The sequence below is a fragment of the Musca vetustissima genome, unplaced genomic scaffold (genome assembly GCF_032173495.1).
Source record: "Musca vetustissima isolate MV318-11 ecotype Yass unplaced genomic scaffold, APGP_CSIRO_Mvet_v1 utg54907, whole genome shotgun sequence".
Classification (NCBI taxonomy): Eukaryota; Metazoa; Arthropoda; class Insecta; order Diptera; family Muscidae; genus Musca; species Musca vetustissima.
The window spans coordinates 1727-20773 of record NW_026877012.1 but is presented as its reverse complement, the minus strand read 5'-3'; the positions used below and the strand labels follow the sequence as shown (position 1 = coordinate 20773).

Sequence of the window (19047 nt, the reverse complement as noted above, 5' to 3'; positions counted from 1 at the left end):
CTAATTCAGTGCGCTACGCCAAATTTCGTGCAAATCGAAAGATATATAGGGACTTTGGTACACCATTTACATTAAATCGGTCGAACATATATATGGGACCTATATCTAAATCTGAACCGATTTTCAGAAATTTTAACACACGTCAGTCCAGACCTAATTCAGTACGCTATGGTGAATTTCGTGCAAATCGAAACATATATAGGACATTGGTGCACCACTTAAATTAAATCGATCGAAAATATATATGGGAGCTATATCTAAATCTAAACCGATTTTCACGAAACTTAACACACGTCATTCCAGACCTGATTCAGTACGCTATTCTAAATTTCGTGCAAATCGAAACATATATAGGACATTGGTGCACCACTTAAATTAAATCGGTGGAAAATAACTATGGGAGCTATATCGAAATCTGAACCGATTTTCAGGAAACTTGACACACATCATTCTATGCTTAATTCAGTACGCTGTACCAAATTTCGTGCAAATCGTAAGATATGTAGGACCTTTGCTGCACCATTTACCTTAAATCGGATGAAAATATATATGTGAGCTATATCGAAATCTGAACCGATTTTCAGGAAACTTGACACACATCAATCTAGATCTAATTCAGTGCGCTATGCCAAATTTCGTGCAAAACGTAACATATATAGGACTTTGGTGCACAACTTACATTAAATCAGACGAAAATATTTATGGGAGCTATATCTAAATCTGAACCGATTTTCACGAAACTTGACACACATCATTCTAGACCTAATTTAGCGCGCTATGCCGAATTTCGTCCAAATCGAAAGATATATAGGACCTTTGCTGCACCATTTACATTAAATCGGACGAATATATATATGGAAGCTATATTTAAATCTGAAGCGATTTTCAGGAAACTTGACACACATCATTCTTGGCTTAATTCAGTACACTGAGTCAAATTTCGTGCAAATCGAAAGATATATAGGACCTTTGCTGCACCATTTACCTTAAATCGGACGAAAATATATATGGGAGCTATATCTAAATCTGAACAGATATTCCCAATTTCAATAGGGTTTGTCCATGGGCCAAATAAGTGACCTGTACCAAATTTCATCCAATTCGGATCGTAAATGCGACCTGTACTTTGTTTAAAATTTAACATGGACAGAAAGGCGGACAGGCGGACGGACGGACATGCATAAATCGACATACAAAGTGATTCCATGCATATTCTCCAAAGGAACAATGTGTGATTATCTAGTTTCCCTTTGCATGTTACAAATATATGCATAAATACATAATACCCTGTACCACAGAGTGGTGAAGGGTATAAATTAAGACAGAGGTTCATTAAAAAAGGCAAAATAATTTTCCACGCCTTGTAACCATAAAATAATTTTCTGTAATAAATCTAGGCCTTACTGGACCTTAAAATAATTTTCTGTTATAAATCTAGGCCTTACTGGACCTTAAAATAATTTTCTGTTATAAATCTAGGCCTTACTGGACCTTAAAATAATTTTCTTTAATAAATCCACGCCTAGATGTAGCTTCAAATAATTTTCTTTAATAAATCCACACCTAGATGAAGCTTCAAATAATTTTCTTTAATAAATTCACGCCTAGATGGAGCTTCAAATAATTTTCTTTAATAAATTTACGCCTAGATGGAGCTTCAAATAATTTTCTTTAATAAATCCACGCCTCGAAGGACCTTAAATTAATTTTCTTTAATAAATTCACGCCTAGATGGAGCTTCAAATAAATTTCTTTAATAAATTCACGCCTAGATGGAGCTTCAAATAATTTTTTTATAAATCTACGCCTTAATGGAGCTTCAAATAATTATACCCTTCACCACACTGTGGTACAGGGTATTATGTCTTTGTGCATATGTTTGTAACAGGCAAAAATAATTGAGATAGACCCATAGTTCCTTTTGAGAATATGCATAGAATCACTTTCTAAGTCGATTTATGCATGTCCGTCCGTCCGTCCGTCTGTCTGTCTGTCTGTCTGTCTGTCCATGTTAAATTGTAAACAAAGTACAGGTCGCATTTATGATCCGAATTGGATGAAATTTGGCATAGGTCACTTATTCGGCCCAAGGACGAACCCTATTGAAATTGGGAAAAATCGGTTCAGATTTAGATATAGCTCCCATATATATATTTAACCGATTTAATGTAAACGGTCCCTATATATCTTTCGATTTGCACGAAATTTGGTACAGGCTAATCATTTAGGCCTATAATGATGTCTGCCAATTTTCGTGAAAATCGGTCCAGATTTAGATATAGCTCCCATATATAGTTTCGTCCGATTTCATGTAAATGGTGCCCTAATGTTCTTATATATCTTTCGATTTGCACGAAATTTGGTATAACGTACTGAATTAAGCCTGGAATGATGTCTGCCAAGTTTCGAGAAAATTGGTCCAGATTTAGATATAGCTCCCATATATAGCTTCGTCCGATTACATGTAAATGGTGCACCAAAGTCCCTATATATCCTTCGAGTTGCACGAAATTTGGCATAACGTACTTAATTGAGCCCAGAATGATGTCTGCCAAGTTTCGAGAAATCGGTCCAGATTTAGATATAGCTCCCATATATAGTTTCGTCCGATTTCATATAAATGATGCCCCAAAGTCCCTATATATCTTTTGATTTTCACGAAATTTGGCATAACGTACTGAATTAAGCCTAGAGTGATGTCTGCCAAGTTTCGAGAAAATCGGTCCAGATTTAGATATTAGCTCCCATATATAGTTTCGTCCGATTTCATGTAAATGGTGCCCTAAAGTCCCTATATATCTTTCGATTTGCACGAAATTTGGCATAACGTACTGAAAATGAGCCTAGAATGATGTCCGCCAAGTTTCGAGAAAATCGGTCCAGATTTAGATATAGCTCCCATATATAGTTTCGTCCGATTACATGTAAATGGTGCACCAAAGTCCCTATATATCCTTCGATTTGCACGAAATGTGGCATAACGTACTTAATTGAGCCCAGAATGATGTCTGCCAAGTTTCATGAAAATCGGTCCTGATTTAGATATATCTTCCATATATAGTTTCGTCCGATTTCATGTAAATGGTGCCCCAAAGTCCCTATATATCTTTTGATTTGCACGAAATTTGGTACAGCCTAATCATTTAGGCCTAGAATGATGTCTGCCAAGTTTCGAGAAAATCGGTCCAGATTTCTGTATAGCTCCCACATATAGTTTCGTCCGATTTCATGTAAATGTTGCACCAAAGTCCCTATATATCTTTCGTTTTGCACAAAATTTGGCATAACTTACTGAATTGAGCCTAGAGTGATGTCTGCGTTGTTTCGTGAAAATCGGTCCAGATTTAGATATAGCTCCCTTTTATTATAGATTGATTTTAAGTAATTGACGCACCAAGAACCAATAGGAACAAAACGTTCTGAAATTAGTATAACCTATCCTGTGACAAGTTTGTTTGAAATCGCTTAATCCATATATATTTTCGCCCGATTTCAAGTAAATTGGGCATCAAACTCCTCATGTTAGTCAGTTTGACATCAAATTTTGCACAACGTACAAAATTGAGCATAGAATTATGTAGTTGCGTTTTCTAGAAGTACAGACATAGCCCAACGGATGACCCATTTATATTTGTTTGAAGTCGATTTACATACTTTATGGATAGATCTACGTAGATTCACATTTAGATAAATATCACATATTTTATTTCATCCAATTTCATGCTAATATTCCTGATAAAATATACCCATAGTGGTGAAGGGTATCATATAGTCGGCCCCGTCCGACTTTACTACTTTCCTTACGGGTTTTTTTTATAAATCTACGCCTTAATAGACCTTACAATAATTTTCTTTAATAAATCCACGCCTCGAAGGACCTTAAATTAATTTTCTTTAATAAATTCACGCCTAGATGGAGCTTCAAATAATTTTCTTTAATAAATCCACGCCTTGATGGACCTTAAATTAATTTTCTTTAATAAATCCACGCCTCGAAGGACCTTAAATTAATTATCTTTAATAAATTCACGCCTTGATGGTGCTTCAAATAATTTTCTTTAATAAATTCACGCCTTGATGGTGCTTCAAATAATTTCCTTTAATAAATTTACGCCTTGATGGTGCTTCAAATAATTTTCTTTAATAAATCCACGCCTTGATGGTGCTTCAATAATAAATTCTCGGCTAGATGGAGCTTCAAATAATTTTATTTAATAAATTCACGCCTAGATGGAGCTTCAAATAATTTTCTTTAATAAATCCACGCCTAGATGGAGCCCTTCAAAATAAATTCTTTAATAAATCGCACACCTAGATGGAGTTGAAATAAATTTCTTTAATAAATCCACGCCTAGATGGAGCTTCAAATAATTTTCTTTAATAAATCCACATCTAGATGGAGTTGCAAATAAATTTCTTTAATAAATCCACGCCTTGGTGGCCCCTAAAATAAATTTCTTTAATAAATCCACGCCTTGGTGGCCCCTAAAATAAATTTCTTTAATAAATCCACACCTAGATGGAGCTACAAATAAATTTCTTTAACAAATCAACGTTTTTCTTCTATTAAATTTAAGGTTTTAAGTACACACGAAAAATAAATTAATAGGAAGTTGTAAAGGCTGACGAAAAAACCTACAGCTAATACAAAATTCTTTTGAATATTTCTCCAAAAAGTTTTAATAAGGAAACGGAAGAAAATCCAAAGTAAAAAAAATCTAAACAAATCATAGGAAAACAATGTCAAAGCCTTTGACACAATGAAATTTATAATAGCGTATAATAAGCAGGGAGCGAAGATTCAATCAGAACATTTCACTCCTGTATAAAATTTATACAAAACAATTTGTGGCGCATAACCCGACCATAGCCATTCCACGTTACAATCCTTTAGCCACCTACAAAAAAGTTTCATAAAATGCAATGTTTCGCCAAACAAGCTGAATTTTTGCTAAACAAAATTTTATTACGGAAGTACGTGCAAACAAAGTTAAGAAAAAGGAAAAAGAAAAAAACAGGAGAATAAGCAGATAAAGGAAGGGAAACAAGACACAACATTTGCCATAGACAAACTCATTTTTAGAAGGACAACAAAAAAAAATGTACCTCACTTGAATCCTAAATATCCTTCTAACGGGGGCAAACAAAATGCGTAATTTTTATTTTTTGGCCATAGCAAGTACATGTTAATGGGAATGAAGTTTGCAAAAAAGCAAACAACATGTTAATGTGATTTTCCTTTATCTCATAGAAGGGTAAAGGAAGACAACACAATTTGTGGATGAAGGAAGTCATTTAAGGTGGCCATTTTTTTATTTCAATAAAGCATTGGACACAAAGACCAATGGGATAACAATTTTGAGATTAAGGGATTATCTTAAAAAAGTGAACTTCAGGAGATTTAAATATTTTATTTTATTAAACGCTGATATCCGGACAGCTTGAGCGGCAGGCCAACTAAAATTCCCTAATCTATTCATTATTTTTATATAATTTACGGAATTTCCATTAGACCGTATTTTGTATATCTATCATAGAGGAGACAAGCACCAACCATTTTAAAATAATTAAGTTGTCCTGCGATCGATGGTATAGACACAACTCACCGCTGTAATGTCGAGGGGATAATCAGTAAATGTATTTCAAAATATTTATGTTGCCCTGTGATCAATAGCATAGACACAAACCATATACATATTGTCGATAACTATGTACATGTGATTAGCAGTGCCACCTATGCGTAATTCTATAAACTATTTAATTTGATTTGATTTCATTCCCCCAATTTTCCTACTACATTACCAATAATGAATTAGACAGCGTTGGAAAGTAGTGCGCCTTAGCCAGACACACACATTGAAGACCTGTACAGGTCCACCACAAGGAGGGTCACCTCTTCGTTGTCCTCTCTGTGGAAGACTTCCCACTTTATAATCAGCAGTTTGTTGTTTTGCAGCCAAAGACTGTGGGCCTGAGTTCTGTAGGGATCTCTGATCCAATTTGTAATTGAGGAATGTATCCTATGCTAGTCCTTAGATTTAGCGATTATTTTAAAAAAGCGAACTTCATGAGATTTAAATATTTTTTAGGGAAATCAAACGTCGTTCCTTCTTAGGGTCTACAGATCAACCAAAATTCCTGAATATTTAATTTTATTTACAATTTACTGATACATTGGATCGCAATATTTATGTTAATGATAGGGAAGAGAAGCAGCAAATATTTTAAAATATTTATGTCGTCCTGCGATCGATAGTATAGACACCACTCACCGCTGTAATATCGAGGAGACATGCAGTAAATGTATTTTAAAATATCTATGTCGCCCTGTGATCGATAGCATAGACACAAACCATAGATGTATTGTCGATAACTATGTACATGTGATTAGCAGTGTCACCTATTCGTAATTGTATAAAATATTTAATGCGATTTGCTTCCATTACCCCAATTTTCCTACTACATTACCAATATGATGAATTAGACAGCGTTGGACAAGTAGAGCGCCTTAGCCAGACACGCACATTGAAGACCTGTCCAAGTCCACCACAAGGATGGTCACCTCTTCGTTGTCCTCTCTGTGGAAGACTTCCTACTTCATAATCAGCAGTTTATTATTTTGCAGGCCAAAGACTCCGGGCCTGAGTTCTGTAGGGAACTCTCTGAGAAATGTCTCTTATGCTAGCCCTTAAAAATATATTTTTTAAAACATCTACGCCTCATGCTAGTCTATAAAAATATTCTTTAAACCAGTGAGCGTAGCTATGTAGTCTAAGGGGGCCGACCATATGATACCCTACACAACTCCCACGAAAATCTAACTTTCTGTGATATTTGTAACCATAATCGCGATATTTGTACCCTCTTGACCGACTAGAGGTCAACAAAAATTACTAATATTCACTACAGCCCTTCAAATTACTTGCCCAGATTCCCTTTACCTTGGGTTGTGTTGTGATGTTGAGCTTTCAATTTTGGTCTATCGATCGATTCGAAAAAATACAAAAAATTAACTTTTCGGCCCACTTCATCCCTATATGATTGTCTGATCATCACCGAAAATTATAGGCGTTGTCCTTGACCATAACTGGGACCTCGCGGAACATTTCAAAGTGATCAGCTCTATATTTCCGCCCTCTAGTGTGGTAATGGGTTACTAAATACTATATGAATACGTAACCACCAGTAAATATTTTAGTGTAACTCCCACATCCGAATACATACTACAATATAATTGGTATCGATTTAAAGGTCAACCACTCCTCTTCGATATACTATCAACATTTTGGGTCTATGTCCTTCAGGAGTAAATATGTACGGTATAGAATACAAATTTTATTATTTTTCCACAAACATCAAGGTCCATTTGACTCGCACAAAATTGACCGATCTTTATCAAAACAGGAATGTTTATTCTTTGGTCCTATCCTCTTCTCCCTGTAAAAATTCGCGATGTTTGGGCCATAATTGCGGCCTTTGGAGCGACCAGAAAACCCGAAAAAATTAGTATTTGGTCCATTTCATCCCCTAAATATTATCCGATCTTTATCAAAAATAGGGGTCTTCATTGGCCAGAACCCATCATACATGAAGATTGGTCCATAACTGTGGACATGGATGGATAGACACACATGTCTAGATCGACTCAGCTAGTCGAGATATGACGATCGGTATACTTAAAGGTGGGTCTAGGACCAATATTTCGCGGCGTTACAAACTTTTGGGGCTGCACAACGCTATAATACCCTGACAACATAGTTGTGTAGGGTATAAAAATCGAACCTTATTGAGGTCCCTGAAAAAATATTATTTAAAAATCCACTCCTTATGTATGTCCTTGAAAAAATATTATTTAAAAATCCACTCCTTATGTAGGTCCTTGAAAAAATGTTCTTTAAAAAAATCCACGCCTTATGTAGGTCCTTGAAAAAATGTTCTTTAAAACATCCACGCCTTTTTAGGTCCTTAAAAATATTATTTAATAACTCCACGCCTCGATGGTCCATGAAAAATATTCTTTGAGATATCTTTCAAAAATATTCCTTAAAACCTCACATCCTTTTACGTCCTGTTTTTGTTTTCTTTGTTGTTGCTTAAGACACTTTGTGTCAATTTTCGTGCATCCTTGATATCTTAACATATATCCTATTAAATAGCACAACTTAATATTTTTTTTTTGGAAAAAAACATGTTTATGTTCGATTTTTATGATACCTCCCCCAAAACACTATTCTCTATTTCATATCAATGTCTTTTTCTTCTTCCTCTTTTTTATATCTTTTTTTACCACACAACCTTTTCTAGGTATCTCTAGATGCTGATCGTCCTGTGGTATCGGCCTGTCGTAAAACGAGTTTCTTTCAACACCATCACCACCACAATCACTTGACACATCAACAACAGCAGCAGCAGTTGCAACAGCCACCCGCGAACCAGGCCACAGCCCTCACATCCGGCAACAACTCGCATCATCATCACCATCACTATCCACGCTCCCATCATCTACATCATAATCATCACAACAACAGTCTGCACGGCGGCAGCGGCAGTCAACGTGTCTCCCACATATCCCATTCGTCGAATAATGTTTTACGTGCCCGGCGAGGCGTTGTCCGGATGTTGATTATCTTTGTCTTGACATTTGCTTTGTGCAATTTACCATATCATGCCAGGAAGATGTGGCAATACTGGTAAGTAGAAATTTATATTTGTGTGTGTGTGTGTGTGAGTCAGTGCGATAGGGAGAGATTATGATATGTTGTGACTAGTTCAAAATAAAGTCATCTCCAGACCAAAGAGTACAGCAGTTAATATTGTGCTTACAGCAGAGACAATTGTGTTGGTAGTTGTGTCCTGGTGGTGCGTATGATTGTTATTATGTGGTCTCGTAAAATACAAATATGTTACCCATACGCCTGATGTTGCCGGAGAGGGTTTTTGTTCTGAATGAATGTTTTATTTTTATGTTTTATTTTAAAGTCTTCGAGAATATGTTAAATTATTGCCTTCATAAGAAGTTATGATAACACTTTACGGTGTCTTATGTGAGAACTTCGTGACCAGATCAAAAAATGTTTGAAATAATAAAAAAATAAATAAATAAAACTTAAATTGAAGAAATTAAAGGAGATCTTATGAATGAAGTTTGTATAGGTACACTATTTTCCTGCTCCATAGGTTAACTAAAGCGTGGCTTTAAAGGTATGCTAAATTCCAGCTCTATACGCCAGACGGTCTTCAACTCACTTTGTGAAGGTCTCTGAAAAATATTCTTTAAAAAATCTACGCCTTATGAATGTCCCTGAAAAATCATTCTTTAAAAAATCTACGCCTTGCTAATGTCTCTGAAAAATATTCTTTAAAAAATCCACGCCTTATGGTGGCCTCTGAAAAATATTCTTTAAAAAATCCACGCCTTATGGTGGCCTCTGAAAAATATTCTTTAAAAAATCCACGCCTTATGGTGGCCTCTGAAAAGTATTCTTTAAAAAATCTACGCCTTGGATGGCCTTTGAAAAGCATTCTTTAAAAAATCTACGCCTTGGCTGGCCTTTGAAAAGTATTTTTTAAAAAATCTACGCCTTGTGAAGGTCCCTCAAAAATATTCATTAAAAAATCTACGTTTTGTGAAGGTCCCTGAAAAATATTCTTTAAAAAATCTACGCCTTGTGAAGGTCCCTGAAAAATATTCTTTAAAAAATCTACGCCTTGTGAAGGTCCCTGAAAAATCATTCCTTAAAAAATCTACGCCTTGTGAATGTCCCTAAAAATATTCTTTAAAAAATCTATGCCTTGTGAATGTCTCTGAAAATTGTTCTTTAAAAAATCTACGCCATGTGCTGGTCCTTGAAAAATATTCTTTAAAAAATGTGAAGGATATACATAATTATCAATTCATATAAACGAAGCAGCTGGAACTCCAATCTGTAGCCTTTGCTTATTTGTTCTTTTTAATATCCTGTCACAATTTCTTCCTACAATGTTGACATTGAATTCCTTGTCTGTCAAATGAAAAATAAATCCTCTTACAGTGTAATTTAAAGCTAATATTTAGAGTGTCATATTATGACATTCTCATTGTGAGTAATAATTAATTGATGAGAATTTTTACTATATTTTCTGAATTTCAAAAATAATCTCTCTCAACTTAAATGGACTTCCATTTGAAGGTAGGTAGGGAAGTCAATTGTATAATGTTTGACATTATTGAGCTGTCAATGGAAAGAAGTAATTGATAATTATCCGTGATTAACCAACTCGAAATAAAGAGCCGTCGTGGGCCTTTATAGAGAGGAAAGTTAAAAAAACGACATAAAGAGCCTTTCATAGAGAGGGGTTGAAACCTAGGACAGCATCAAGACTTATAGCGGAAGCAGCAGTAGGGCCGGAATTCACTCCAGATCGCCAGAACCAGCAAACCTGAGTTCCTGTAAAACCAACAGCCGTAGCATCTGACGTTGCAGTCTTTAATAATATAAGTATATGAGATCTGTGTATAAATTTAAGAGTAAATAAAGCGAAGTATTCTGAATATGGAATCTAAAACTAGGTTCTTTTCACTCTCGGTTACTTTAATATAATATACTACACGCTACGATCGGATGCTCAATTATCCATTTTGAGTTAGACCGAATATTTGAAACAAGAGTAATCACATCATGTGAAATCCTGATACCGGACAGAGACTCATGGGACAGCGGAACACTAGCACATATGCCTCCGGGGAACTGTTGTTACACGGATGGCTCTCGGCTAGCGGGAAAGACGGGATTCGGGACTTTTTACTGAAGAACCGGAGACTGAAATCTCACTTCGCCTGCCAGATCACAATACGATCCTACAGGTGAAGGTTCAAGCTATAACGGAAAGTCTAAGCTCTAACTCTGGTTAAGCTCTAACTCTGGACATAATAACACAAATATTATGACAGATAATAAACATGCTATTAATGCAACAACATCCACAACAATTACATCAAAAACGGTATTGGAATGCATCAAAACGATAAACAATTTCTCACTACACGGTCTTGTACGTATAATATGGGTACCGGGTCACTCAGGAGTCATAGGAAACGAGATAGCCAACCAACTCGCCAGACGTACTACTGACCTAATCAACATAGATATGAACAGTGCAAAACCTTTTAGCGCGTCACGTCTAGAAATGAGGTCATGGGCGAAAGAGGCGCACAAAACACTCTGGAATAACGAGAGGATTGGAAAAAGCACAAACATCTTATGGGGAGACCCAAATGAGTATAAGACTAAGCAAATACTTACGCTAAACAAGAAAGAACTAAGCAGACTGTTAGGTATTCTCACAGGACATCTTAGCCTGCAGTCACATATACACAAGATTGGGTGTGCGGGAAGTAGCAGGTATAGAGCGTGTGGGGAAGACAACAAAACGTTGGAACATTTCCTATGTACGTGCCCGGTTTTTGCATGCATCCGAACCCAATTCTTGAAAAATGACACTATTCCTGCACTAAATGACCTAATGGGGTGTAAATGGAAAATACTAATTACTTCAGCACGAACACAGAATTCCTAGAAGAATAGGGAGACCAAGGATTAAGAATAATTTAGTCTAAATACCTTTCCTTCCTAGAGCACAAAACAGGCCTCCAATGGCATAAGTGTATGTCCTACAACGGACATGAGGTGGTGTAAACCACCTCGCTACAGTCTTACGGAATATTTATTCAAGACCCATCCAAGGGGTGGATTTATTAGAGAATATTCTTAAGGGTCACCAATAGGCGTGTGTTTATAAAAACATATTTTTAAGGGTCACCAATAGGCGTGGATTTTTCAAAAATATTTTTAAATTGGTCAGCTTTAGTCGTGAATTTTTTAATAAAAGTTTTAATTTATCAGTTATAGTCGTCGTGATTAAAAAAAACATTTATTAAGGGACACAAAAATATTTTTTTTTTAGGGCTCCATTCATAAAATATAGCAAGAACTTTAGTTTTTGTCTGTTTTTCTGGAAAGCGAAGAAATGGATCCGACCAATATTCGACGGGACAAATGTAACGAATATAAAACAAAAATTGAATTCGGCAGTGAGTGCCAATATTGCCCAGGCTCAGGATATAGATATACAGAAAATTAATGTTGTAGTTGTGTATGGTATAATGTCACAATTTTTTATACCCTTCACCGCACTGTGGTACAGGGTATTATGTCTTTGTGTTTGTAATAGGCAAAAGGAAACGAGATAGACACATGGTTCCTTTTGAGAATATGCATAGAATCACTTTCAGAGTCGATTTATGTATGTCCGTGTTAAATTGTAACCAAAGTACAGGTCGCATTTATAATCAGAATTGATTGAAATTTGGCACAGCTCATTTGTTTGGCCCATGGACGAACCCTATTGAAATTGGGAAAAATCGGTTCAGATTTAGATAATGCTCCCATGTATATTTTCGTCCGATTTAAGGTAAATGGTGTACCAAAGTCCCTATATATCTTTCGATTTGCACGAAATTTGGCACAGTGCAATGCATAAGGTGCAGAATGATGTGTGCCAAGTTTCGTGAAAATCGGTTCAGATATAGATATAGCTCCCACATTTAATTTTGTCCGATTTTATGTAAATGGTGCAGCGAAGTCTGTATATATCTTTCGATTTGCACGAAACTTGACATAGGGTACTGAAATAGGTCCAGAATGATGTGTGCTAAGTTTTGGATAAATCGGGTCCGATTTATATATAGCTCCCATATATATTTTCGTCCGATTTAAGGTAAATGGGGCACCAAAGTCCTTATATAAGTTTCGATTTGCACGAAATTGTGCATAGGGTACTGAATTAGGTCCAAAATGACGTGTGCTAAGTTTCGCGAAGATTCAGATATAGCTGCCATATATAGTTTTGTCCGATTTTATATAAATGTCAAAGTCCCTATATATCTTTTGATTTGCACGAAACTTGGCATAGGGTACTGAATTAGGTCCAGAATGATGTGTGCTAAGTTTCGTGAAAATCGGTTCAGATTTAGATATAGTTGCCATATATATTTTCGTCCGATTTAAGGTAAATGGGGCACCAAAGTCCTTATATATGTTTCGATTTGCACGAAATTGTGCGTAGGGAACTGAATTGGATCCACAATGATGTGTGCTAAGTGTCGTGAAAATCGGTTCAAATTTATATATATCTCCAATTAATATTTTCGTCCGAATTAATGTAAATTGTGCACTAAAGAACCAAAGATTGGCCGACCCGCACACAATTTTGTACAATGTACTGAACTTATTATAACCATTCGTGTGTCAAGTTTTCTACTTTCGTCCGATTTTAAGTAAATGGTGTACTAAAGACCCATAGCTAGGCCGATTGACAAAACGTACTGAAATTAATATGAATTAATCTCGGGCAAGTTTCCTTGAAATCGGTTGAGATTTAGATATAGCATAGCTTCCATATAAAATTTCGACCTATTCATGTTATTCGGCAAATATGTCAGTGTAGGGAGATGGTTCTGTTGAACTCTAATCGGGCAAGATGGTCCAAATATAACGAAATATTGCCCATGCTCGGAATAAAAATCCGCTGAAAGTTAGAGTTCCGTGGTAGTTGTGTAGGGTATCGCATGTTCGGCCCCGGCCGATAAAACTGCTCCGCACACTGGTTTAAAAATGTATTTTCATGGTCCATAACAAGGCGTGGATTTCTTAAAGAATGTTTTTTCAAAGGCCACAACAAAGAGGGATTTTTTAAAGAATATTTTTTTCAAAGGCCATAACAATGCGTGAAGTTTTTAAAGAATATTTTTTCAAAGGCCATAACAAGGCGTGGATTTTTTAAAGAATATTTTTTCAAAGGCCATAACAAGGCGTGGATTTTTTAATGAATATTTTTTCAAAGGCCATAACAAGGCGTGGATTTTTTAAAGAATATTTTTTCAAAGGCCATAACAAGGCGTGGATTTTTTAAAGAATATTTTTTCAAAGGCCATAACAAGGCGTGGATTTTTTAAAGAATATTTTTCAAAGGCCATAACAAGGCGTGGATTTTTTAAAGACCATAAAAAGGGGTAGATTTTTATAGAATATTTTTTCACGGGCCATATTTTTTCAAGACCATAAAAAGGCGTAGATTTTTAAAGAATATGTTTTCAAAAGCCAAGGCGTGAATTTATAAAAAAAAAATATTTTTCAATATACTTTCAACTCAATTTGTCACAGCTTATAATATGGCCCACCTCTGCCGACCTCCATTTCGATTTCCATACGCACACACACATGTTGCTGTGTATTTTGTATTTAATTAAAAGCATTTAAGTAGATAATCTAGCAATCATCCTTTTTGAGTTGACTTTTTGGTTTCATTTATTTTTTTTTTGTTGTTATCTACCGTACAACACATTAAATGGAATTTCAAAAAGACAACCTACACGACAAACCATTACAAATTACATTGATTATGAACGAAATTGTGTTATATAATGAAGTTTAAAAAAAAAATAACAGATTGGCACCGTAGATAATTGGATTTTTATACCGACAAACCCATTATCACCAACAGACACAATACCTTGAAAAAAAAAAAAACAAATAGTGTGTGGGTAAATATCTCTGTTTTTAAAGGACACCACTCATGTGACGTAGCAACAAAAGGAGAGACAGAAAACAACATCAAATAGGACATTGTAAAGTTTTATGTGGGTGTCAAAGGTTATGAGAGCATTAATAAATGAAACTAAATATGTTAGTGATAGATATCCTTTGATAAGTTGTCTTTGTTTGTTTTTCTTATAAAACTGTGGTTTATATACAAAGGAGCAACCTACACAAGATTTATTTTATTATAGATTTCAGGGAAAAAATAATTTAAAAATCTACGCCTTGAATTGAGCTCAAAAAAAAAATCAAGTGAAAAAAGCGTTAATTTCGGCCGGGTCGAACTTTGGATATATTAGCAGATACTAGCATCGGAAATATAGGGTACATACCCAAAAGTGGACCTATACCAAAAAATTCAAAAGGCCATCACCAATATAGACAGGTTTTATTTCGGCTTAAATAAGAACACATATAGCTCTATTTCGAAATTAACATTTTTGCATCAAATTACATTTCTTTACGCTAACTATTAAAAATACTGAAAATCTGTAGGTATCATAACGTTTTCGATATCCTCCGCAGGTGAAATAATTACAACAGAGTCTTAGAACCAAACCCAAAACGCGGAACAAATCAGATAACTATTTTAATATAAACCAGTAAGGAAAGTAGTAAGGTCGGACTGGGGCGACTATATGATACCCTTCACCACTTTGGTATATTATACATACGTATCCGAACTTAAAATGCGATCTTTATCTATGAGTAAACCGACTTACATTAATCCCAACACATGCCATTCTGCAATCTATTCTAAATTTTGTAAGTAGATTTAAAAGAAATTTTGGTATGTTTCACTGTTTAAAATATAATATCAATCAGGCACCTATTGATTATTTGGTGTACAATCAACATGAATAGGTCGAAATTATACATGTAAGCTATGCTATATCTAAATCTGAACCCATTTCAAGGGTACTTGCAGAGATTAATTTATATTAATTTCAGTACGTTGTGTCAATCGCCCTAGCTATGAGTTTTTAGTGCACCATTTACTTAAAATCGGACGAAAGTACATATAGGAGGTATATGTAAATCTGAACCGATTTTTACGAAACTTAGCACATATCATTCTGGACCTATTACGGTACCCTATGTAAAATTTCGTGCAAATCGAATGTTAAATAGGGACTTTGGTGTACCACTTACATTAAATCGGACAAAAATATATATGGTTCCTATATCTAAATCTGAACCGATTTTCATGAAACTTAGCACACATCATTCTAGACCTAATTCATTACGCTGTGCCAAATTTCGTGCAAATCGAAAGATATATAGGGACTTTGGTGCACCATTTACATTAAATCGGTCGAAAATATATATGGGCGCTATATCTAAATCTGAACCGATTTTCACGAAACTTAGCACACATCATTCTAGACCTAAGTCATTACGCTGTGCCAAATTTCGTGCAAATCGAAAGATATATAGGGACTTTGGTGCGCCATTTACATTAAATCGGTCGAAAATATATATGGGCGCTATATCTAAATCTGAACCGTTTTTTTCCAATTTCAACAAGGTTCGTTCTTGGGCCAAATAAGTGATTCGGATTATAAATGCGACCTTTACTTTGTTTACAATTTAACATGGACAGACAGACAGACGGACATGCATAAATCGACTTAGAATGTGATTCTATGCATATTCCCAAAAGGAACCATGTGTCTATCTCGTTTCCTTTTGCCTGTTACAAACATATGCACAAAGATATAATACCCTGTACCACAGTGTGGTGAAGGGTATAAATAACAAGCCTATGCAATGGCAAGCCCTCAGTAGATGAAAGTGAAATACTTCAGTCACAACGTAAATGAGAATTATATGATAGAGCAGCTGACGCGAGCAAATGCGTATGCACTCGTTCCTAGTACTCATGGGGACGTCATGCGTGGTCGATGCTATGGTGGGTGACGTTTTGTATGTATGTGGCTTTTGACACGCTATAATTTGAGAAACATTTTTTTAAAAATCCAGGCCTTTTTTGAGCCTCGAAAAAACATTTTTTAAAAATCCAGTCTGTTTTTGAGCCTTGAAAAATATGACCATTGAAAAAATATTTTTTTTCAATTCCAAGCATTTTTGTGAGCCTTAAAAATTATGACCTTTGGAAAAATTATTTTTTTAAAAATCCAAGCCGTTTTTTGAGCCTTAAAAATATGACCCTTGTAAAAATATTTTTTAAAATCCAAACATTTTTTTGAAAATATGACCCTTGTAAAAATATTTTTTAAAAATCTACGATTTGTTGTGACCATTGAAAAAATATTTTTTTAAAAATCCACGACTTGCTGATTTGATGCCCCTTTTTAAAAAATACACGCCTTGTTGTGAACCTCGATTTTTTTTAATAAATACACGTCTTGCTAGGGACAATGCGTGCATTTATTAAAAATATACATATGTTTAACAAATCCATGCCTTCTTATGACCCTAGAAAAAATATTCTTTAAAAATCCACACCTGTAAAAAATTGCAAATTGAATATCATCCATTATCCTTATGCAAATGTTCCCAATAAAAATAATCCTCTTTTATCTACCTATCTACCTACCACATTGACAGCACTGTAATGTCAAATATTATACAATTGACTTACCTTCAAATGGAAGACCATTTAAGTTGACAGAGATTAATTTCGAAATTCCAAAATATATTGAAATCTCCATCAATTAATTATTACCCACAATTGTGGCGTATTATGCCATTCCAAACCTTAGCTTTTAATTGCACTGTAAGAGGATTTATTCATATGACAGCAATTCAATATCAATACGTCCGATTGATGTTATAAAAAATCTACGCCTTGTATAGACCCTTGAAAAAATTATTTAAAAAATCTACGCCTTGTATAGACCCTTGAAAAAATTATTTAAAAAATCTACGCCTTGTATAGACCCTTGAAAAAATTATTTAAAAAATCTACGCCTTGTATAGACCCTAGAAATAAAATTATTTAAGAAATCTACGCCTTATATAGACCCTTGAAGAAATTTGTTCTAAAAATCTACGCCTTGAATCGACCTTAGAAAAAATTATTTAAAAAATTTAACGTAAGTAATAAACCATCCATCTTTAGGAGCTTTATGGCCTCCTCCAGAGGATGATATTGTTCCACAATCATTTCTTGCCCTGTTGACTTTCAATAACAAGTTTCTCCCCAAAAATAATATTTAACTTTTAGTATTTGTATTGCTTCGTCAATTATTGCGAAACTCCCTTGTCCAAACAATTTGTCATTTCTCATTATGAAAAAAAATACTTTGCCAAACTTTACATCCTCATATATTTTCTTTCTTCTTTGTCTTTCAGGTCTCGTTCATATCGTGGCGATTCGAATTTTAATGCTTTACTAACGCCCCTTACCTTTCTCGTTACGTACTTCAATTCGGGCATCAATCCCCTGCTGTATGCGTTTTTGAGCCGCAACTTCCGCAAAGGTATGAAGGAACTGCTGATGTGCTCGTGGCGTAAAAGTAAAACAAAATCATCAACAAATTCATCGATGCATCACAAACGACAGGCATTACAGGTAAGTAGAAGTGATGGAGCCAAGTGATGGTGTTGGGCTTTAAAAGGAAAATGAAAAGTACTTTCGGTTCTTTGTTTGGATTTTTGTTCTGCTTTCGCCAAAATGGTTGGTCAGCAGGGCAAAAGGCCAAACCCAAGAAAAAAGAATCTGAAATGTTAGCGATTCTCCTGGCAAAGGCCAACCATCAATTATTCGCTATATTTCCTTTCGTGCTTGCTGACTACATTTTTGTCTTTGTTGTTTTTTTTCTCTTTTGGCCAACTTCTAGACCCATTCCCTGCCAACAGATACCACACACATTGGCAACGATCAGCTATGATGACCTCTGTTTCGCTGGCAAAGGAAATTTTTTGGTGAAAAGACTTAAAGTCATTCCATCCCCCTGATGGCGCACACAATTTGGTTTGGTGAATTGTTTCAATCGGCCAAAAATTTAATAAGGAAGGTAGACTTGGAGAATATTTTTGGTAAGGTTTTCCTTTTTTTGGCAAAGCTATCTTCCATACGATTAAGAAGAAAGTTTCAACATATGTGTATGTATGTTTGTATATTTTATTACAAATTTAGTTTTTTAAGGTAAATTAATTTTATAAGAAATACAAATAAAAAAGAACTTCAAAGAGCTTACAAGACCCCTGTAATTCCATTTAAACTTAGACCTATGTCAGATTTTTTGGCAATTGTTTTATGTTTTTTTTTTATTTGGCATATGATGTTATTCTGCAAGAGATTTAGATTTATTTTAATAAAGAATTTAATTTTCTTTAATAAATCCACGCCTAGATGGAGCTTCAAATAATTTTCTTTAATAAATCAACGCCTAGATGGAGCTTCGTATTTCTTTAATAAATCCACGCCTAGTTGGAGCTTCAA

The 19047-nt window shown here is 35.0% G+C and overlaps 1 protein-coding gene across 1 annotated transcript; it reads left to right on the top strand.

Moving 5' to 3' along the window:
• Positions 1-8304: 8304 nt before the first annotated feature.
• Positions 8305-18557, top strand: LOC133321530 (trissin receptor; the record flags this gene model as incomplete). Its single annotated transcript, XM_061530613.1, has 3 exons — positions 8305-8690; positions 17955-18174; positions 18443-18557. Coding segments are annotated over 3 exons (657 nt in total), but the record flags the coding sequence as incomplete, so codon positions are not given.
• Between the last annotated feature and the right edge of the window lie 490 nt (positions 18558-19047).